This window comes from Falco naumanni, chromosome 9, assembly GCF_017639655.2.
Source record: "Falco naumanni isolate bFalNau1 chromosome 9, bFalNau1.pat, whole genome shotgun sequence".
Classification (NCBI taxonomy): domain Eukaryota; kingdom Metazoa; phylum Chordata; class Aves; order Falconiformes; family Falconidae; genus Falco; species Falco naumanni.
The window spans coordinates 12,732,682-12,755,838 of record NC_054062.1 but is presented as its reverse complement, the minus strand read 5'-3'; the positions used below and the strand labels follow the sequence as shown (position 1 = coordinate 12,755,838).

The window sequence follows — 23,157 nt, the reverse complement described above, 5'->3', positions numbered from 1 at the left end:
AAGTGCAAAATAACTCTGGTGGCTTTCTGATCTTTTGAAGTTTTTGAAGTTTAATCAAGGGATGTTTGAAGGATTTTTGTAATATTTTAATTGGTCTCAGTGTAAGTGACATTGACCAACTTTAAGAAAGCTATTCAGAAACCTGGAGATCAGGGTATGTGCACACATGGACATGCCACAATCTCATACTGGTTTGGCAATTTCTGCAAAACTTACCAGTAACCGTCAAGATACAGCAATACCTCTGTAGGCAGCACAGAAGCACTACGACATATTGTAGAAGTGTGTTCATTTGTACCCTGCCTTGAAAATACTACATTGAAAATCTTCCTCTTCAGTCTTTTAAATGAGTGCCGCTGCAAGTTCTATAATCTACAAACTCATTAACAGAGTATTAATCCACCTCCTGTCACAGAAATATAATGCAGACAATGTCCATCCTGCAACATCTACCTTTGTCAGGGTTATTTAGCTGGAAAATATCAGGATGCTCAGGGTCGTCAGGCAGTGCCACCATCCAGCCCACAATGGAGACTTTTTTACCAGGTGTAGATTTATACTGGAAGAGACAGACAAGTCAGTCACAGCTGAGACTGTAGTAGGAATCAACTTTTGATTATAAAAGTTGTACAGGCATATGGCTTAGCCTGGAACAGCAAGCACACTTCAAACACCCTTCCAGATCTGCTTACGCATACACAATTTTTGTTTGTAGAATAAATTCAAAGCTTACATGTTTTCTTTCGGTGCCTCTTAAAGATTTTGCTCCAAAGTACAGAAGAGTTGATCCTGAAAGCATAACCCAGTATCTAGTCCATGAGGAGAGCTGAATCAGAAAGGAAAAAAAATTAGGAAAAACTTTGCTTATCTCTGACAGTTCAAAAATCTATTCACAAACAAGTCCAACAGCTACCGAAGTTAATTTCAGAAGCAAGGGAGAGTTAGGTAAGGAGTATCTCCTGGTATAAATCAGCCTGGCTACCTAAATTCGGATGGATGGCTGTGAATACAATCCATCTTGCGTATCTCATGAAAATATCAGGACTGATTGCTTCACAGCAACATAGCGTGCTGCCTTCTGCTGGACAGATCTTAGACTTCACGCTTGATCAGTAACATTTACTGAGAGGACACCTCTGCAATTCTCAGATCTTTTAGCACTGAACAGTAGGGTTGCACATAAAAAATAGTAACTCTTCAGAAAACAAAAAATTACCAAATGCATAGGACTGGAACCACGTGAAACCTGTGAATTTAGGTTAAGTATGAATTACCGTGACCTTTATGCTACGGGTGGATGCCCTGCAGCCTTCCCATTTCACCACAATACTAAAATTGCTGCCCTCACAGAAATTCATACTGATTTACAGAGCTGCTTTACTCTTGCTCTGCTGTCACAATCTAGAGTCATTACTTGCAAATGCAGGGAGAAGCAAAACTGCTGTAGATCAAATGACATACAAAAGTTACAAACTTGTTAGAACAGTTAAAATTCTGAACAGAAAATAATTTTTAAATTGATAATAACAAGGAACATTGCTTTGCATGGTGTAAAGCTGCAGGTTTGATCTAATCCTGCAAATCAGAACAGCCACTACTGAATTAGAATTACAGGAAGAATTAGAATCACTTACAGTAGGTTTCTTGCCCTCTTTGAGCAGTGTTTTTCTTCTTAATGGCCCTTCCATGGTAATGACTCCTGTGGAACTACCTAATGTGCAGCTGCAGGCCCCTGTTGGGCTGGAAAGACAAAACATTGCTGTATTTGAACAGAAAAATAAGGACAAGAAGCGAGCAATATAATTTAGCTCCAAATACATTTTTCCTGCATTCCCTTGTATCATCTGACACTTGACTGTATATGTATATGTATTTTTCCAGACCTGCATAGCAAATAGGAACCAGGATCCTTGAAAAATAGCAAATCAACAAAAGGTTCCATTCCAGGGGCTGAGACATGTAAAAATAAACCAAAACACAATACATTTTGAAGCTCAAAGTCAAAGGGAAAACAAGCAATTTTCTGTTTTATTTTGGTTAAATTACAGAAATGATCTGGATTTCTGGAAACTGACAGCTTAAAATTTTGGCACTAAGAACTCCCACAAATGTAATTTTATCTTATTATAAACTCTAGCTATCAAAAAATAATGTAAGAAACTACCTTGGCTAAATGGAAAGAAGTTGAGAAAACTTTGTAACAATGTCAAATAATTTACTGCACAGCAATTAAAATATTTTTTCCTTTCCCAGGACGAACATAGAGCTTCCCACATACAACAGTGAAAAGGTGCTACAACTGAAAGAACCCATATACAGGCTAAGTTTGAAATGTAAACAGCCATTAATAACATAGCAACCAAAGACTGAAGGGTAAGTAATGATTTATTAGAATTATCTGCTCTCTTCATGGCCACGTGACCACAGCCCTGATATTCCTGTAAAGGCCAATGTAATCTCCCAGAGCCAACTAAATCATGTCTAATAATGAATACAAGGAAAAGGACATCTGTATGATCTACGACTCACTATTCTGTCTATGAACAAGTATGACGGTGTCATACAAACACAAGCTGGTTAAAGTGACATACACAGCCACACCACCTGTGCAAGAACAGCACTCCAAGTTGGCAGGTGCATCCCCTTGGATTACATGGAATTGCCTTATCTGTGCTAATGTGTATTGTTGCCAACTCTAGTTTTCTGACAGAAGTAGTAGAAGATTCCAGAAAAGGAAGAATGAACACAAGCATTAGATTTACTTGATGGTGGATTAACACAAGAAATGTATTTTAAGGAATAATTCTTCTTTGTAGATGTAATAGGTTTTTCACATTATCTTCTTACATTTTATATTTCTAGCTTGTATACACTTTTAAAACAAATCTACCATGGACATGTTAAGGGAGTATCTTCCAGAAGCAGGTATAATAGCTGAAATACTGTTCCAATATTTATTTCTTTACTTATTTATAATGTATGTAGTTTTGTTCCTGTCTAATTTCTAACTCGTGCTGCTATCAGATGTTACTAGCTCATTATATCAACATTTCTACACTACCTGAAGCAAACTAATTTATATGTAATAAAAACTGATTGGATTTAAACTCCAACTAAATCTCAGTATTTGCAGAATACTGTTTTCAGGGCCCTATTTTCTTTACGGTTTGTATATACTTCTTCACTTCCCACTACCAATATAGCTCTGTGACACAAACAGACGTTATGGGTAGCTGTCCTGCAAATCTGGAAATAAATTGTGAGAAAGGGTCAGGAAGGTATACTTCTGGTATCATTATTTGCCATAGAAGGCAAAGGTGGCCTTTGTGACAAACCGGCTTCTGTAATGTCCTAAAAACCGGAAGGAAGCGCTAGTGTTCTGCAATGTGGAAAACCAGATATAGTTTGTTAAATCAATAGCTAAACTGAGTTTTGTCTGAACGGGCCACACCCCTGCTTTAGCACGAACAGTAATTTTTACAAGCAGGAGGGGAAGACTTCCACCAGCTGATACCGCCGTACAAGGATACTTCTGGACACAAAAGGCGTTATGCTAGGAAAGTGCAGAGACCTAAATGGAGGTTTAGCACCATACACTGAGCAAGGCAGACCCTGAACTGTACCTGTAGACACAGCTTCGACTCCTAGGAGAATTCCGGATCGGTACCCTCCAGTTAGGCCCCAGCGTGGCATATAAACGACCCCTGTTTGTGAATGCAAATATCTGATGAGGGAAATTCTAGTCTGAGACTTCAACAGTTACGGTTTGGTAAGCATGACAGAGATAGTTCCCAATCTTTTTAGGTCCACAGAAAGAAAAAGCACAGTAACTTTACACTGCTTTGTTTCAAAATGTTTGCCATTTTTTCCTAACTGATCAGTAATTTGATAAAAATAACTACTGATTTAAGGCTTACCTGTGTTAGGGATAATTTGTGAATTTCTTAGCTAAGTCTGTAAAGTGCTCAGTGAGTGCACATGAAGACTAACTCACCTTTCAAGCCCTGATGGCAGCTCCTCACTAAATTCTGAGCTTTCACTGCTATCTAGAAAAAAAAAAAAAAAAAAAAAAAGAGTAGTACAGAGAAGGAGTAAGAAAACCACCCAAGAGAAAATACAAAGCCAATGTATGTGGATCATCAGAATGATCTTTATATAGTACCATGGAAATTGCTTACTCAAATCATGTTTCATAGTTGAAGTCTTTAGAGTTCATAGTAAAATCTGAAGTTGGAAGAGGCTTACATGAGCCTTCCCATTTGTAATATCTGACTGATGAATGAAGTCATTGTCACTGCTGTGTTTAAATACCAGACATCTACATGTTACTTTAATTTTCATTATGCTGCTCTTCCTTTAAAAGCTGACAACTTCAGGAACACAAAATACAGTTACTTTGGATGACAAGATTTCTACCACAAGATCTGTAAGTGGACTGAAGTTATTAGACGTGGTACCACTGTTTGTTTTCAGGACGCAAGCACACCTGTAACAGGGGATGTGCCAGCCGGCTGCTGCTGCTGGGAGCCGTAACAACCAAGGTGACGGTACCAACAGCGATAGTCCCTACTTATCCTCCAAGCCCGTGACCAATCAACCCTCCTTTCCTGGCACAGCTCTTTAGCTCAGTTTTAATTTGCCTGGGACTGATCTTCTAATGCTCTGCATAACACAATGAGCTCTGCCTGTATTTTCACAAGTTCAAAGATCATCTCAGTGTCAAACCCTTCCCGGCCAAGCACTCTGCCACCTTCACAGTCCATTTCCTACTCTAGAAACAGCCTGAGCTGCGCGGAAAGTGCCTTCTCCTGCTCAGAACACAGATTCTCGATCACTTTGGTTTTATTATAATTATTTTGTTAATTACAATACCATAAAGTAATTGCCGTCCTGTTTCACACGTTCATTTCATCTCTCTTTTCAAGTCCCGGAGAGCGCAGCCAAGAGGTTTTCCCAACCCCTAAGCGACACCGTTCAAGCCGCAGTGTCCCCCGTGCGGAGGCAGCCGGCCGGACACGCACCCCGGGTCAGCGGCGCTCCTCCCCCCGGCGAGCGCCCCGGACGCCGCGTCCCACGCGGGGCGCCCCCGCAGCCCCCAGCCCGCAGCCCCCAGCCCCCGGGCAGGCGGCGGGGGCCCGGGGCCGGTACCTGCGCGGCCGCCCCCACGGCTGCGCCCCGGCGCGCGCCGCCGCCCACCTACCTACGGAGAGGCCGTTGGCGAGCGGTGCGCGGTGCGGGGGGCCGCGGGCCGGGCTGTGGGCCTCCAGCACGCTGTCATCCAGGAGGTGGCGCGGCTTCTCCGAGGGGAACGTGGCGCTTTTGCTCTCCACGACGCTGAGCTGGCACATCATGCTGGGACGGGAGAGAACGCAGCCCCCTGCCGTCACCCCAGGCCCCCGCCCGGCCCCGGCCCCGGCCCCAGCGACGCGTTACTCGGCGGCAGGCGGCAGCCCCGCTCCCCGCGCTCCCCGCGCCCCCGGCCCCGCTCCGCACGCGCCCGCCCGGGGCGGTGGTACAACAGCGCGGGCCCGGGCTGCGCGCTGGGCGCCCCTCACCCAGCTGCACCCGCGCATCAACGCGCCGCCAGCGGCCTTCTCCCCGACCCGTTAACTGTGCAATGCGGTGGGTGCTGCGGCCCCACCGGGGAGCGGGTGCTCTCGCTGAGCTGGGCACATGGCAGAGGAACGTGTTTCTAATCCTCGCTACCCGGGTAAAACAGCGCAAACGGGCACAGCTTTCCTGAGTACGGTGTGCCAAACAGCTAGTAAGTCTCCTTAGTTGCATTAGCAAGATGTTTAAAAAGCAAAAGCAAAAAAAATATAAATATATCAGTTACGCACACCAGGCACAGACAGACCAAAGTGGATACACAGCTTTCAAGAACTGCCAGCGCCTGGCACTAGCAGAGAACAGTGTCAGCAAAAATAACAGTGTCAGGAGAAAACCCTGAGAACACCCAGTGCAGCGGAAGCACTCTCGCAATACAAGAAACAAGAAATGGAAGAGACAAACACCAGAGTGCTCTCTGCTGCTATCTTAAACCTTTGTGATGCATGAAATCGCCCAGCGTGAGACAGCCCGGAGTACCCACTTGTTTCCCAGGCTGTGACTCTTCCTGTGCCTTGGTACAGGAGGTGTAGGTAGGCTGGCTGCTACGGAGGCATCAGGACATGTGGGTCTCCTGCTGAATTTCATAATTGCTGACACATCAGACGGACCTAAAAGACAAGAGACCATTTAACATTGAACTGATGCAAAACCCAGAAATGTCACAGGCCTCTGTGTTTAGCCACCGATTAAAAGGAATTGTTAGGATAACCAAAAGGCACAATTTCTGAAGAACTGTTTCTTGTGCATTAGGGTTATACCATCCATTTCTGTTACGAATTCATCTCTATATTCTTGAACTGTCTGGAAGTAATTTCTAAAACAGCTTTGCACATACTTTTAACAATGAACTCCTACAAAAAGTCTTGGCACCCTTGCAACAGCTGGATGTGCCAAAGTGTAACATGCAAAGCCATGAAGTCGGTTTGTACTTCGGGTGTGAGCAGGAATGCTCACACATGTTTTGAATTTTGTTCACAACTCTGTGTTGTAAATAAACTGTAAACAGTCTGCTCACACTGACTCACAGCTTGAGCATGTAAGAGAAAGCAGGGGCTTTTCATGTATCTAATGGCCAGACAGATGCATTACTTCTCAATCATCTACGAGCTCTAGAGATGTCTAACTGCAATTATCTCTCCTCTCATTTTACAGATTTTATGAGGCCTCACAGACAACATGGACAAGCTGTTCTTTTTCCAGTTCCTTGATGCTGTTTGCAAAAGGCCGGCATTGAACTTTGCAATACAGTGGAGAACAACATTGCCTATTGTCATCCACAGCGAATGCAAGACTATGCTCGGCTTCACAATAAACAGTTGAGATTTCACTTTTAAACATTTAGTTGTGACACTGGTGCTTGTGAAAGAAGTGGGAACAGTGGTCATGAAAGTGTCATCTGCCCTGTATCTACCTCCAGACTTGGTAAAGCCCAGGCAGCAGCGAAACAGACTTCCCCCTGTATCACAGGAACCACTTCTTGGAGGCTCTAGCGACCTTAGCTTTGCCAGCTTCTGGCCTTTAACCTAAAACCACCCATTAAGAGATTGACACATCACACACAACTATCACCAGAATCCTTACAAAAGCACTGGGACTCAAACTAGTGATAAACAGAAAAAAACACTAACAAACAAAACCCTCGCATTCCAGGGCACAGTTTGACAAGAGGGTACGAAGGTTCGCTTCTAACAGATGGTTCTGAGAGGGTGGTTGGTGACTGCAACAGGCTCCACAAGGAAGTGTTCACAGCACCAAGCCTGTCAGAGTACAAGGAGCATCTGGAAAATGCTCTTAGTAATATAATTTAGTTTTAGGTAGTCCTCTGAGGAGCAGGGAGTTGGACTTGATGATCCTTATAGGTCCCTTACACACTGAGATATGATTCTACCTGCTATACAGGCTACTCTATCTCTCCCCAAGCACAAAGTTATTAATCAGTTTCTTCTGCCTTGAACAGAGGATTCATGAGACGCAAGAAGAAAAGAGGACAGCCAGTAATGAGCTTGTCCTAGTTAGAGGCAAAAAACACAAGCAGATGAAAGATGCTTTACTGTTAATACCCCCTCTGCAATATAGACTTGTAACAAGTTGTATGAAATAGAGGAGTTAATTCCAAATTATGTGTATTTTTATTTCCCCATAGCCTCATGAATTTCACTAGGAACTGGGTCATGACTAGGAAAAATTGCAAAGGTTTTTCCCTAGCAGGAAGGGAAAAAAAAAAAATCTCATCCACACAGTGTTCTGAACAGTTGAGCAAACTGTTCATTGTGCTGTTTTGTTAACAATGAAAGGAGCCTTGAGACAAGCAGAAAGAGGAAACTGCCTCTAGCAATAGAAAAAGGGGAAATGAGTTTGTTAGAGGAACCTTCAGTCGTATCACTCATCAGATCATCAACTGAGTGGGAGAACAAAAAGAGAAAACAGTTACTAATCCTGTTTTCTACCACATTGCTATATACCATCTTATATAGGACAGCATTTTTGCCTGCCTGTCTTCGCTACCATCATGCAATTAAGAATTTGTGAAATGTGACACCACTGGCACAAGTCACTGGCATAATGTGCTTCAAAGAAGATCTTATGCTTAAAGGCCACAGGCAGTTTTTTTTTAAAAAAATAATAGTAAAATGTACTTTTAATCATGACTTGATTCAGGGTAACCAGAACCATACACCTGGGAGGTCGGAAGAGGGCTCAGTACAATGTTCTGCTGCATTTTCAATTAAAATTTTGCATTTGGTCTATAAGATGACGTTGGAAGCTTTTCCCCTAAAGACAATAGGGTCCATCTTCCTCTACTCTGTGGAGTCTAAGCACAAGAATATAAAAAGTATGAATCTGAGCAAAACCAGGTGGTGACTAAAAACTGTTTGAATTCGTACTTCACCATTAGGTCTGAAAACATTTTCTGTTGCATTACTAGCAAGAACATATATTCTCTGAAGTCTTTTACTACAAGTTTTGATTATGAATTCTTAAAATTTCTGCAGAGACAAACCAAATGCATCCAGAAGTTTCAGAAATGATCACAAGCTCTTTTACTTGAAAACCTCCAGCCCTTCTGACTAACTACGTTCACAAAAGGAGTGCTCTCTACGAGTTTTATTTGTATTGCCTTTCCATCAGATATTTTTCAACTTGCAAGCAGTAAAATACTTAGGACTAGTGAGGTGTTTACTACCTGCTAAGAAGCTTTTTAAAATATATTGGAACTGAGACCCAGTAAGAAGACAGTGGCAGCTGAAAGAGAATTTCCCTGAAAGTTATGAGCATATATCAGCAAGAGTTTAGTCTGGAACTCAGCACAAACTTCAGTGTTCAGGCGGCACTCTGAGGTTACCATCACACCTTGCAGTGCATTAAGTCACTACTTGTCCCTTCGTTTGGCTGCAGGCTTGGTTCAGTTTTCTGTTGCTTCCTGTCATGTCATTCTGCTCGCTCTTTCTGTGCCAGTTCTCAACCCTGACTTACAGTAAGTTCCTTTAAGTGGATGACCTCATAGTTCCCTGAGAGCTACTGAAGCATTTTGTTTAACAAACTGTTGAAACTACAGCCTGTGAAAGGGCAGCCATCTCAAGGTACAGCCCTAAATGAGTACCAGTATGGGCCAGTGCTTTTTCACACAGAAACTATGCCACATGTTAAAATAACTGTAATACATTAAGAGTTTAAAGGTTTAAATTTCTTACAGTGGAGAGTCACAGAGCTGAAAGCAATAAGACTGATTAATCTGATTCTAAGACAATGTTCATTGAAACAAAGCATGGAGACTGCACCAAAACGACTTTATCCACCAAAGGAACAGCAAAATAACAAGTCTTGTGCTGACACAATCAAGCCATTACAAAATCAAAGCCAGCTGGATTTGACTCCAGGTATTTTAAAGTATTTATAGGTTCAAACATTATTGCTACCACAACCTATAAAAATTAAGAGATGTCTACCAACAAGAACAGTACTTTGAGAGATTTCACTCTACACTCCCTAAGTTCGTTAAAAAACCCCCCTGTAACAAATGATGTAATGCATCTAAAAGGACAGCCTACCTTAGACCGAAAATAAGATTGTAGAATCAGACTTCAGGTTAAAATACTGCCAGGCTAAGGTGAGATGTATGAAGGGTGACAGAATCTGTGGAAACAGGTACAGGAGCCGTACAACATAAGCCAACAGTTCCTGCCTGGATACCTTGCTATTACACGTGGCAATCACAATTGTTTTCATCAGTCCTGTGAAAGGAGGTAATGGACTGACTCCAATTCCTAGTTAGGTGCCTTTAGTGAAGATCGAGATGACAGAGAACAGAGTGCTTTGTGGGGTAAGACGAAGACAGAAATATCAGCTGTGCTGGTGTCACTGGCTGAAGCAGCCATTTTCTGTGTAGTTCTGCATCCTCCTCATTTCCAAGACATGAGATGAAACTAGATACAGTTTGGCTCTGTTAACTCTGTGCTAAGGTAAAAAGAATCTGAGCTTAAAAACCCTTACACCTGCTCTGCTGCCAAATGTCTACGAAGAAGAACTGAGAAGTTGGGAGTTCTCCTTAGGCAGGACCTGTGCTGCAGGACACACTCGGTTCAGCAAGGGGTCTGGGGTGCAGAGGGTGTCAGCGTGAGCTACGGGGCACAGGGGAGGTGACCTCATTTCTGTAAAGGGGTAAGAGACAAGAGCGCATGTGCCAAGAACAATGCCAAAGAGGGTAACTGGTGAGATACTGATGAAAACTGCACAGACCGAGGGATGTTTATGGACATACCAGACTGCTGAGCAATTAGCTGGGGAAGCTATGCCTGATACTGCTGATAACAAAATTCCAATATTTAAATTCATTTGAGACCGAGTTATTTTGCCCCTTTTTTTCCAGTAAGTGAAGTCATCTGCTACTGCTAACTCTCCTCTTTACTCTCCTGGCTCCACTCCTAGTGCATACTGTTACCATGATTGCTATTCTGTTATTTTGCCGTTCACGGAGACAAAGCACTCTTAGTAGGATTTTCCAGTCAGCTGGCATGAACAAGGGTTAGTTTGGTTTTCATTATTTCTCAGCATCATTTTCAAGACTATGCTGACATGCACAAAAATAATGTATAAAAATATTTAAACATTATTAAGAATTTGTTTGCGTTGGGGAACGTGAGACAACTTCATCAGAGTAAGCGGAGTGCTGTTCAGAGATCTGCAGCAAGAACATTTGGAAAAGTTTACACATATCCCAAAGGAACTCACTGTTTTTTCCTTTGCATAATTTTTCCATGAATAATCCTTCAAATGTTATAAATGAATGTTACTTTTGCAATCCTTCAGTGGACATGTGAACATTTACAGTCTCCAGAGCTTTTTTTTTTTTTTTTTTTAAAATTTAAAAAAAAAAGGCAACAGGGTGAAGGAGCTACAGTTCACAATTTTTCTCCACTAAAAATCTAATCTATCGATAAAACAATACTAGGCATCCAAACAGAAAACTGAAGATGAGTTGCATATGATGTTTAAAAACAGAGTGACTTTTCAGGAAGGTAAAACAGCCTCAACTATTTACTATTTTTTGGTGAGCAGCTAAGAAGTACAACTGACACTTACCAGCTCTGTTTCTAAAACTATTTAATAAAGACATTCCAAGCCGCAGACTCTCTAGTTAAATCTTCTCTGTAAAGTTTTACTGTTCTGTTGCCATTGTAACCAAAGTCAGTGGGTGATAATTAAAACTTTCAAATAGAAAGACCTACTTACAAAACACACAATAAAGAACTTAAGAAGAATTCTGTGCACAGAATCAAAAATGATGCAAAAAAATTAATTCTAGAATGACGGCTATTGTAAAAGCATAGTTTCAATTTTCAGAGTATTGCTTTGTAATTCAGCTAAAGCCTATCAATGCATACAATGTGCAAGGGACATATATGTTAGGGCTGCTTCTCAGACGAGAGCAAACTAAGAACAAGAACCAGTCTTTGGTTGCACCTCTCCATGCGCCCCCAAGCCTCCCAAAAGCCCATTAAAAAAGAAAATGTGTTTTGGTCAGACCAACTGAAGCCTGCCTGCCCTCTTTGGGAACAGTATGCAAAGGATTGTGCTGCAGAGGTCAGGAAGATGATTTTGGTTACTGAATGAAAGTACTCGTTTTTTTCTAAAGGACTATGAACTTTTTCCAATACCATGCCCTGGGAGTAAAGGGAACATAAGCAGGATTTTGTACTTCAGCCACATGATCCCTGTTGCTGTAATTAGTGTCCTATTCTAATCTCTGCCTCCACTCTATCTAACAGCAAAAGGTACAGGCACATTCATAAAAAGAAATTTGGAAACCTTATTGTGTAGTGCATTTTCATTATTTATCTTTTTAACCCTAAGGACAATAATTGGTATGGAATATTAGTCTGTTTACTTTGGCAATCAAAAATTTCTAATTCTAGGAGTATCATAGGAAGGAAAAGATCAATTCACTGTTTCATTCTAGACTTTATATTTTTAATCTTCCCCAAATCCTCATTCTTTTTTTTTTTTTTTTCATTTAAGAAGAGTATGTTAAGTCTAGGGAAACATTCAGTAGAAATCATGATTAAGATTGCTGCAAAAATACTGCCCAGCTTTGCTGCACTGCCCTTTCCCCCTCTAAAGTCTTCTTTCACTGACAGTCCAAAGGAACCACAATTTTCTCAAATGCCTTCTACTTCCCTAAAGCACGTCCTGCTGTTTACATTTTCCTTCGAATCATTCTCAGCTTCTTTGGTTTCTATCTTCCACTTCTCCAGCTATAGCTTGTTCTTTTTTTCTTGATTCCCTTCAGATTCTCAATGATCCTTTATTACAGCTTTCAGCAGATTTTCAGGGTAAATGAAGAGGTTTGCTTTCCTTAAATAATCAGAAAACAGCTTGAAGAAGTGTAACGCCAAACTTCATTTAGTAATCAAAAAAAGCCACGATACCGACATTTCCCTCCTCCCTCAAACTCAACTGATTTGCTTTGCGCAAGTAACCTCCCATCCTAATCTTAAACAAGCAAACAAAAAATGAGAGATTGAGACCCAGAGTACATGGTATTCTTTAGCTTCACTTTACTTCTAGGTTCTATTTTTTAGAACCTATTTTATGTTTACAGGACTACAGAACACAACCATTAGAAGATGTTTCTTCATAGCCTCCTCAAATCTGTAACAAGAAGTTTGGCTCCATTTTTTTTTTACAAATGCTACACCATTTACCAGCGCCAAGAATGCCTGGAACAGATACACAGTGTGTATCATCTCTCTCGATGTAGTCTTTGCTTTATGTTCAAATTTGCATTAATTTAAAGGTTAATTCCAAATGCATGGCTTGCAGTGAGGGAATAAACACTGACATGTATGTCAATCTTCTGTAATGTCTATCAATAACAACAATTATGAAAAAGAGAACTTTCAATCACATGGGCACGTTAACTTACAGAATTACTGAATCACAGAATGGTTTCAGTTGGAAGAGACCTTAGAGATCATCTAGTTCCAATACTTTTTCTTCCCATAAATTTAAGTGTAACAGTGAATCATGCTGGGTTGTTACCTCAGGATACTAACATCCCTTAATGGGCCAGTGCAGCTTAGGCAGGTGCAGCTCCGTTCACTCTGTCTCCCTTGCTGTTATGAAAAACCTGAGTGCATGTGTGAGGAACTAGTTCAGTCTTCTTGGACCATTCAATTCTTGGTTACTTTTTTTGCTATGATTGCCAGAAAGGGACCAGTTCAGTGATGTGGACACAGAAGGTAGTCTGTTGATACTCACAGATGAAGCATCAAAACGTACAAAACAGGTCCTAGCAGAGTTTCCCAGTAGTACTCAATCCAGTATCTCCAAGAGTAGGACTGTGGAAGTACGTTAATAACGTAGTGAAAGATGAAATTACAGTACAGACAAGATCACAAGTTTAATATAGTTAGCAAGGACAACAGCAAACTAGACAAGTGCACCAGAAACCTGGGGCACTTTTGGCTGCACCACTCTATCAAGATCAACTAACCATGTCTCTAACATAGTTCAGATGCACAGCAAGCACACTTGAGTGTATTTCCTTCAAATGCTTCCTGAATGGAAGTGGTACTTTCCATTTCAGGTGTTACTTCTATGGAATCGCTAATTGTCAGCATTTGTGTTAGTTACACTGCGCGAGTGGAATGTGCAAAACCGGTACTTACACTTCAGCAAAAATGTTGAATTTCTTGCAGCTGGATCAGCAGGGTAAAGCATGAGCTTGGATGACATCCCTGTTGGCAGTGAAGGCATACCCATTGTGAAAGCATAGCTGCAGGGGAACTCTGAAGTTTGGGTTCAACAAAATACATTAACCAATCCTTTAAAAAAACCGACTTTTTGCAGAAATTATTCCAGGTGACTGCTCTGGAGACAAAAAAAACCACCCAAAACCAAACCAGAGCAGAAAAGTCCCTTGTCCTCTGGCTCTTCTATATATTCGTAATATGCCTAGGGAGTAATGGCTTGGTAGTTAAAATAAACATCAGTAAACTAGGACATTAAAGAGACTTGCTTGGTAGGAAGTCACAGAAAGCAATAGAAAGTGGTAAAGTTAAAAATCAAGCATGAACGTTCTCTTCCTGATAACTTTATATTTGGTTTGACAGAACAGTCCTCTGCAGTTTTGGTGAAGCTTTGGTCTATTAGGAAAAAACACACAGACACTAATTCTGGATGGATTTAGCAGTTGGTAACAACATGTAAATCCCTCACATTTGTCTGGTATTAATATCTTTCAAAAGTACTCAAATGAGTTGTAAAAATTTGTAGGGAAAGTATCACAGAGGAAGAGACTGGAAATGAATGTAAGTCTGAAACTAAAGAGCAGAGTTTTCTGGATGGTCTGTAAACTTTTGTGACGAAAACTTAATTCTTCCACTTCTACCTTAAGTACAGCGTAAGAAAAGCAGACACTATGGACATGAAGCAATAACCAAGCACTTGCAAAAGGATTAGACAATCCTCATTTCCACAGAATGATTGGCTGCTAAAGCACTTAGCACAAACTATTTATTAGTTGCCAAAGCAACCAGTAAAACAAATGGCAAAATTAAATGTCAAACTCAGTGTTTACATGGAAAATGACGGCGTGGGTTTTGCTTTTTTTCATTCTAAAATGCTGGGACTGCTGTACAGACGTCATCAGTGTAGTATACCTACTTTCAGAGGGTTACAAATGTGTAAATATCCCAGTCTTTCTTCCTCCTGCTTCTACATTTTCTACATTTTTAGGTCCTACATATCAAAAAGCTGAATGGACTCAGCATAGTGGGCTGAATGTTACCCCAACAATAAAAAAGAAAATACACCCATTTCAGACTAATTGCTCCAGATTCCTGACAGAGTGGTAACAAAAAACCTCTGGTCTACTTATTCTCCTCTCAAGAATTATACCAAGACCTACTTGGAAAAAACAAAAAGGAAAAAAAAGGAGGGGGTGAAGGCCCATCTGTGACTATCGCACAACGAAACCCCCAGAATAAGGGCTGTCCACAGCTGAGGCACGGCTGTTGCTAAAAATGATTTCTAAATGCTAACTTCAATGAAGAGGTTTGTTAAAAATCACAGAATCATGAAGACCAGCCTTTCAGTCACTTCAGATTAGGTATGATTTTCTGGATATGGTAATTATTGTGACATTATTTTATCTTTTCATGTTGTCTTCCAGGACAGGATAAACACTGTATTTCAGAGAACAGGTACCCTGTTCTATATTCTGATTAGCGCTACACCCTTAACTTTTCAAAATAACATTAAGATGATAAAAGAACACGCATAAAGTTTTCTATACTGAGCTACACTTGGTGTGCAAATCCTAAGGAACTTCAGTTGCTTAGAAGGGTAACTTATTTGCCATATATTACATTGACTATTTTCTTTTGTTCTGGGAAAATGTATTGAGTTATACCTTCCAAAACAATCTTGTCTAATAGCTGTACCATAAATGTACTGGGCATCTCCTAGCCAGCACTGCAGGAACACAGATGTCTTTTACAGCTAATTCAACTGGAAACTGTGAACAGTTAGCATGCTGTAAGCTCTCAGCTACATTCTCTCTCGCAAACTGTAACAATGCAGAATGAACAGACTTAACTTGCTGCCAAGGAAGTTGTGTGAATCACAGAGTTCCTTAAAGCATACAATTTAAAGCTCCTTTTTAAATTCTGCTTGCAAGAGACAAGAATCTCTGCAGCATTATGGAAGGCATAAAATCTTCCTGTGAAAGCACTATTCACAATTATATATGCATTTGGTAATTAAATGAGACCATCTTAGCCACTAATACACAAAACATAGCTTGTTGTGAGACATTCACTTTAATCAGATGTCTGCCTCCTGTTTGAATTTACTGGAAAACCAGTTGGCAACCAAACTGGAAAATGGACACATGGTTTTCTCCAGTACTTTGCAAACAGAAACATTGAAGGATTTAACTGTTTTTATTGAGCCACACACTCATAAAGATACTTTAAGGGGAAAAAAAGAAACCCACAATGTCCCTGGCTAGAGTACACTGTTAGTCTTCTTTTGAAAGAGAGAAAACTGAAGTTGGGTAGGAGATAAAGTCATAATGATGGGAAGGAAAATCCACTTCCATCATCAACACAAGTAATTACACTTTAGGACATGAAGACACCACTGTTACCTGCACTCAAATCCATTACAGACTTTGGAATTATTAACAGTGACATCAAGCTTTTTCTCCATATCTGGAAACACACAGCAACCTGTAAGAAGGCAGTATGTCGCATGCACAACTCAACTAGACTTACTGCTATTAGAAATACATTAACTTTCAGACTATCAGGAGAACTGAACTGATGACTGCCCCTACGGACTATGCCTTAAACAATCGACAGGAACATTAAATTACTGCCTGAACTATTCTGATATCTTCTCTTATCGTTACAGTTTGCTGACTGCAAAGGATTTACTCCTGGCACACAATGGCTAAAGTGGAAATAATCTCAAATTATAATTTGAATTCAAATAAAGTTGACTCAAATATCTTCAAATGTGCGATTTTAAATTCTTCATGGTCAAATATCTCATTACTGATATCTGAGTATTTTAGCTCAAATTTATTCAAGACTAACATATGGCTATACTTCTATTTGTTGATGTTGTGAAATAAACAATCAATTATTGCCTTCATGCTTAGTTAGATTTCAGTTTGAATTCATGCTAACTTACTTAACTAACCTTCACCAGGAATTAATTTTTTCAGAAAAAGTACACTGGATTCCCTTTAGTAGCATTTTTGCAGCCCCATACGTGCAGGTCACTAAAAAAAATCATGTGGGTATTACAAAATGCTGGTGGCATTCACTGTCTAACTGGCAGTAAGTGAGAACTTTCCAGCTAAGCAAGAAATACAGCAGTCCACAAGGGTGTCAAGCTTTTGAAGGAAATACTAACAGAAGAATGGAGCAATCGGAATGATTCAAGACTTGGTTTCTAGTAATCATATTAATTCTCACTCTGAATAAAGCAACTTTACAGAGCAGACAGGGACAACTGCAGATTCAGAAGGGAAAGTTCACCCTCCCCTAATACTGCCAGATACCGTATGATCACACATTCAGCTGAAGAGATACTACCGAACATTGTCCTCCTCATCAGTATTTGTTGACTCCAGCTGAGCTCACTGCAATATAAAGCCATATTAATTGCCTGGCTCAGGACGGTTCAAAGTTCTTGTTTCCAACTTTGGAACTGTATTTTTAATTGCCTTCCATTACAGCTGTAATAAAGTGTAGGCCCTCAATTCAGAACTGCAGAGTATTGGTCATAATCACACACCACGCTGCTATGACTGAAGTTAGAACTTCCACAACCATCCTAATGAAATGTTAATATCAAAACCCTAGTGTAAAGCATTTAAACAGGAGCAATACAAAGTGAAACCCAGAAAACAAAATAGTTCACGTGTATGTCTGCTTTGCATATGTAAAATATAATCATACGAGAACAACGACTTAGTTTTAAATTTCAAGGTTGAGAAAGTAAATCCTCATGGAAGTAAAATCACCTATTACATGAGGTTGTGGGTTGACCTCGGCTGGCTGCCAGGAGGCCACCGAGGCGCTCTATCACTCCCCCTCCTCCACAGGACGGGAGGCAAGAAAATAACCACACACACAGACAGACACACAGACACATGAAAACAAAAAAAAATTATCCTCTGCTTCCCATCAGCAGGCACTGTCCAGCCCCTGCCTGGGAAGAAGGGCCTCAGCACTCACAGAAGCTGCTTCAGAAGACAAACGCCTCAATGACAAATGCCCTCCCTCCTTTCCTTAGCTCTGCCTGCTGAGCACAGCGTATGGCCGGGGGGAATCTCTCTGTGGTCAGCTCGGGCCAGCTGTCCTGGCAGTCTCCCCTCACAAGCTCCCACCGGCCTTTGGCAGAGACAGCCTGGCCGCTGGGCGAGCGCCGACACTGCTGGGCGAGCATTGACACTGCTGGGCGAGCATCAACACCGGTGCCTTCCCAACACCTTCCAGGTACCAGCACCACGCACGGCACTGTGAGCGCTGCTATGGGAAAAGTTGAGTTCTACCCAGTCAGACCCAACATACATACGTACAAAGAATGTCTTAATTCAGAACTCCTTTTGAACTTACCTGTTTTTTAAAAAAAAATTCCTCCTATTTCCTTGTATTTTACACTACAATTAATAATACTAAGCACCGAGGGAGAAAGTGCCTTCCTGAAGAAATGTTCTCTTCCAAATTATTATTTCTATAGATTTTACTCCTTATTCCTTAGAACTGCACAGACTGAAGACCAGGTCAAATATTTATCTGACTCTGGGAGCAGCACTCACAATCCTGACAAATGAGAGTTTCCCTGTAACTGACTGGCCATGTGATACTGAGAAAGGGTTTCACAGCACCCAACACGAAGAGCTGGGACGCGGAAGAAAAACACCCTTATTTCTTTTTCTCTTTCCATACTTAGCATCTTCCTTTTTGACTTCTCTCTTTCATTCACTTTGCATGTCCCTCATTTGGTAAGAAAAGACATTTTGAATGCCAAATGAAACTGCTTGTCAGATGTGCTCTAGACCCATTGGGTTTTTCATATCCACACATGGTTTAACGTAATTTACGAGACAGAAAATTGGCCATTCAGGTTTAAGAGATTAAAACAGAACAGCTTTTGAGCTAATGGCTCCTATAGTAGTAAGTACATTTCACATAGTCTGATGTTTGTTTAGCCTGTTCATAGAAATGAACTGTGTTGTTACAGCTGACTTGTTTTGGTCAAGTTATGGATGGTACTGTCATTTTTTTAAATGTTGCTAAAAGCTATTACAAATCTTTTGTCCTCCAGCTTTACACAAAGAAATTGTCTCAAATTTATGTGTTCACACAGAAACCTGAAAGAATTTCCCATGTTCTTGACTGCATTGATTTGTTTGTACTGAAAGAGTGCTCTTCCTTCTTCACTTATTAAATGGTAATGAAAATGTACGCATTTGTAAAAAAAAAAAAAAACCATGATCTGATTTCTGTTCCAATGCTAACAAACACTCACCCTGTGTTATCCCTCAAACTGCGACTGTGCATATACAAGTCAGCAATCTTTACTGATGACTTATGCTACTGTTAATACCTCCGAATTACCAGGTTTGGCTTCTGGACAAAGCAGCTCACAGCAATACTATAGGGAATCACGGCCCCTCAGTATACTCTGAAATGTTAACAAGGTTACTGGGAGACATGGTATCAATACTCGCAGCCTTGGCAATTAGCACTGCTCAATGCCAGGGATTAATTTTAGGCATATTGCACTGTAGCTGAGTTTTCAGTCTCGGCAGACGAATGTCCAATAGGCTTTATGGTACCTATTAAAAATGTGAAACCCACTAATAAATCATCTTAAAAATGCTCCCCTCTGCCATCGAGGTCAACCTGTTCTCTGGAAAGGCAAATAACAGTACATCCCTCCTCTACAATCTCTGCAAATTACATCTCACTTTTGAAATCAAGGCGTTTTCACTCAAGATCAATGGATTTGTTTTCCTAGTCAAATGAATGCTGGTATGTGTGAAAGCAATCTTGATATGTGCGATATAATTTGTTACTGTAAGAACCTCCAAAGGTGAATATCATAAAGGAAGAAAATTATTTAAGACAAAGGACAGTACTAACCCAGGTACAAGCTGGCTATGTAGAAATTTGCAATAAAAATCAGATCTTTTATAACCATCAGAAGGGTGGTGTTCTGGACCAAGGATGTTCTGAAACTGGGCATACGCATGGAAAAGGATCAGTTCTCTGACAACCCTTACAAGATAATTCTGTAATTGCAACAAAATCTCGTATTTAAAACTGATTAATTCCTCCAAAAACTCTCCGATACAAATTGGGTTTTCCCATATACTTCAGTGGAGGACTTCTGAATTAAAATTATTTCCTTACTCAAATTTTTAAATGAAGTTTTATACCTGCAAGATCTTCTTTGGAGGAAACCAGTCGAGGAGAGCTGTTACCTGGCTCAATTCTTAATGATAATCTGGAAAAACAAGTTTTTAGAGAAATTAACAAAAAAATTTTCTCAATAAAATTTGAAAGAAACTGAAGAAAGTAATTATTTTGGCAGTGGTTAGCAGGAATTTCACTTTGTTGGAAGTGCAGTTATTTATTTTGTGATCTAAGAAAACAATATTTTTTTTTAAAGTAAATCACTACCTGTTAGATCCAAGAAAGAAACTGTGAGGGACATCTATGAAAACAGAAATGGAAATTGATATTTATACTCCCTACCAGTGTAAAACCTGAAGTTCATACAGTCTTTCACCTGGAAAAAAACCACCCTCCAAAAGTTAGTCAATTTAGATACAAACCTAATAGCAAACATTTTATTTCCTCTGTGCACAAAAAGTGAATTTATTCTGTTACCATGTAGAAATGTGCACTCAGAAATAGGTATTTGGAAATATTAGTTACTATGGCTTATAGAGAAGGAGTGTAAGTGGGTAGAGTGACCAACACTTAATAGTAAAAGAAGATAATCAGAAGAAAGTTAGAATATTATATGCCCCTCTGCCTCACTCCAAGTGTTTTATGGATGCACTCACTGTTGCCTTATCTCAGCACTCCAACACACGTCTTGATCTTCCAGTGCTTATGGCTTCTGCCACCTCTCAAGTTCATGCACTCTTGACATTCATGGGTCCTTTTTTCTGTACCAGTTTGACAAAAAAGTATGGAGGACTACAATGTTAAGTAAATTTTAATGGAGTAGGCAAAACCCCAAAGGAAATAACAGCTGTCATTGCACAGCATTAACATGTAAAAAAGTTGTGCAGGTTTCCAGCTGCAGCCCACAGTACACTGATGTACACAAACACCAGTGAAAGCATTTCTAACTGTAGAAAAAAACATGCAAAGGAGGGGGGGAGGGTAACCTATCACATTCTAAAATACCATGTATGGCTTAACTGTCACGTTCCTTACTACCTTGTCTTTCCTGTACAGAGTTTTATGGGGAATACCTTCCGGTCCATCCTCCACAGTGTTCACACAGTGTCAACTATGTTTTAGAGTGAAGTTAGTTAACAAACCTATGGTTCCTTTTCATGTTTTAGGATTTCTGTTTTTCTGTTCTTTTAACTATTCAAAGTGATGTATTTCAAGTAGGTAATGAGCCACTCCTTTCCAGACTATCTCTTCTTTCTGTCAACATGATTTGTGTGACCAGGGAGTGGCAACATGCCTCCGCTAGAAGCCAACAATGAGAAAGTTGCAGTAATGTAAGTCAGCGTACAATTCAGATGTTAATCATATGGGAATTCCTTTCAGTATGGAAAAATGGCAACACCCCCCCCCCCCCCCCCTTAATGAAGTCTTTCCCTGCAAATGGGGCCCTCCTGTGTGAATTTATCTTCCAAGACCAAACTCTTTCATGTTGGAAAAACAGAACAGGTGAAATACTGCCTACGAGTATGTACAGAAGGGGAAGTGCCATGGCCTGCTACCAGATTTAAGGCAAGAGCATCTGACAAAAGCAAGAAAGATCAACTTCCATCTAACTTGCACTATGCTATTTCTCTCTTTCTGTTTAAAACTATTCTTGTAAAGAAGAAAAGGGGAAGATAACAGCAGAAAGTAAGACCTAACACCTTTATGCTTTTAAAAGGCATGTATCTTTACACAAGCTAGAAAGCACCTGTGGTGTGTGCTGCACTTAAAAAGTTCACTGACAAGTCACCAGTGAGTCTTCAGTACTGTAAAATGAGATTACATCACTCTCCACTGGTCAACTCTTTAGAAAATGTGAAGTTAGACACTGTTCCTTATCTGTTTGGTTATGTTAGAGTATACTCAGAGCTCGCAGCCCTTGCTAAGTCTCTGACAGTTTGGTCATTGACTTCAACAATGCCAGAAGTCTGCAATGTTTTCAAAGTGACAAAAACACAATTTAGCTGCTCAACTTAGGAAAATCCAGGATGCATTAAAAGAACAACAAATAAATATTAGCCTAAAATTGAGTTTTGGTAAATATAAAATACTTATGCTGATGTGTTTAACACATTATTTAAAATAAATGGTGAGAAAAGGGAATATGATCAGACAATGAGATGTCATTCCTGGACCAACCTTATTTCCTCCTCCCTCTCTCCCCAGAAGGCTGGAAACAATCAAACCCATTTTTATTTCAAAAGAAATTCACTGACATCAGTACAGTTTCAACCAGTCTTGGCTTGTTTGTCACCACCCAAACTCATTTTTGCAATTCCTCTGACACTGCATTTTCCACTGAGCACAGGTGAGATGCATGCACACACATGCTTGTCTGCTCTCACCTTGCCACATGTGTGTACAGTTATGCCAGAAGCATGAGCAATGTCTCCCAAGTAGCACTCAGAGTCAGAATCTTTGGCCCCTCTGAGGTTTAGCGTGATACCATCAATAGGTCTGTGCAGACTCTGACCCCCAATGTGCTTATAACCAATGTTCATCATTCATATCCATCACATACCAAATTATATTCTCACAGCTCACTGTTGCCAATGATACCTACTAGTATTACTACAAGTAAAAAACTACCTTTGTTCCAGCATGCCTAATAAACCACTCATTGCTTGTGAAGACACTCTTTTGTGTGTTTGCACCTGTATATGATCAGAACTTCATCTCAGAAGTCACTAAAATTGTCCAATATCACAGCACTGTCAGACATTATTTTTTTTTCAGGAATTCTTTGCAAAACCAAAATCCTTGCTTTACCACGGAAAAGAGGAAACCTACTCTTAGTGCAAAGTCTAAGTGCTGACATGAAATTTCAACATTCCAAAATTATCCAGCAAGAGTTCAGCTAACAGACATGCCAGGATAAATCCTAGATACCAGCCTCAGAAACTGCCCATTAGAAATGGAAATTCCCAAACTGAGGAGTTAGTATTAACAACCTAAAGTGAAACAAAATTTAGAAGTAAGGTTTCTAGGAAAAAAAAAAATCCACCACAGAGATTTACTGAATAAACAAATGATCAATTTACCCTCAGGAATTAAGGCAAAGCTTTTAAAG

At 40.4% G+C, this 23,157-nt stretch overlaps 1 protein-coding gene across 12 annotated transcripts in view; it reads right to left on the bottom strand.

Moving 5' to 3' along the window:
- RALGPS1 (Ral GEF with PH domain and SH3 binding motif 1) overlaps window positions 1–23,157 on the bottom strand; it is a 119,517-nt gene that overhangs the window by 4,932 nt on the left and 91,428 nt on the right. For 10 of the 12 annotated variants that reach the window (XM_040606743.1, XM_040606742.1, XM_040606744.1 and 7 more), the window contains 9 exons: window positions 20,072–20,139; window positions 13,779–13,847; window positions 6,092–6,218; window positions 5,201–5,352; window positions 3,995–4,046; window positions 3,624–3,704; window positions 1,635–1,740; window positions 734–826; window positions 454–559 (listed from right to left, as the gene is read on the bottom strand). In XM_040606743.1, coding sequence (XP_040462677.1) covers window positions 454–559; window positions 734–826; window positions 1,635–1,740; window positions 3,624–3,704; window positions 3,995–4,046; window positions 5,201–5,352; window positions 6,092–6,218; window positions 13,779–13,847; window positions 20,072–20,139 — 854 coding nt within the window. Of the gene's footprint in view, window positions 1–453; window positions 560–733; window positions 827–1,634; window positions 1,741–3,623; window positions 3,705–3,994; window positions 4,047–5,200; window positions 5,353–6,091; window positions 6,219–12,641; window positions 13,449–13,778; window positions 13,848–20,071; window positions 20,140–23,157 lie in introns of those variants that run through there. The other 2 variants (XM_040606745.1, XM_040606746.1) reach the window with 2 other exon arrangements.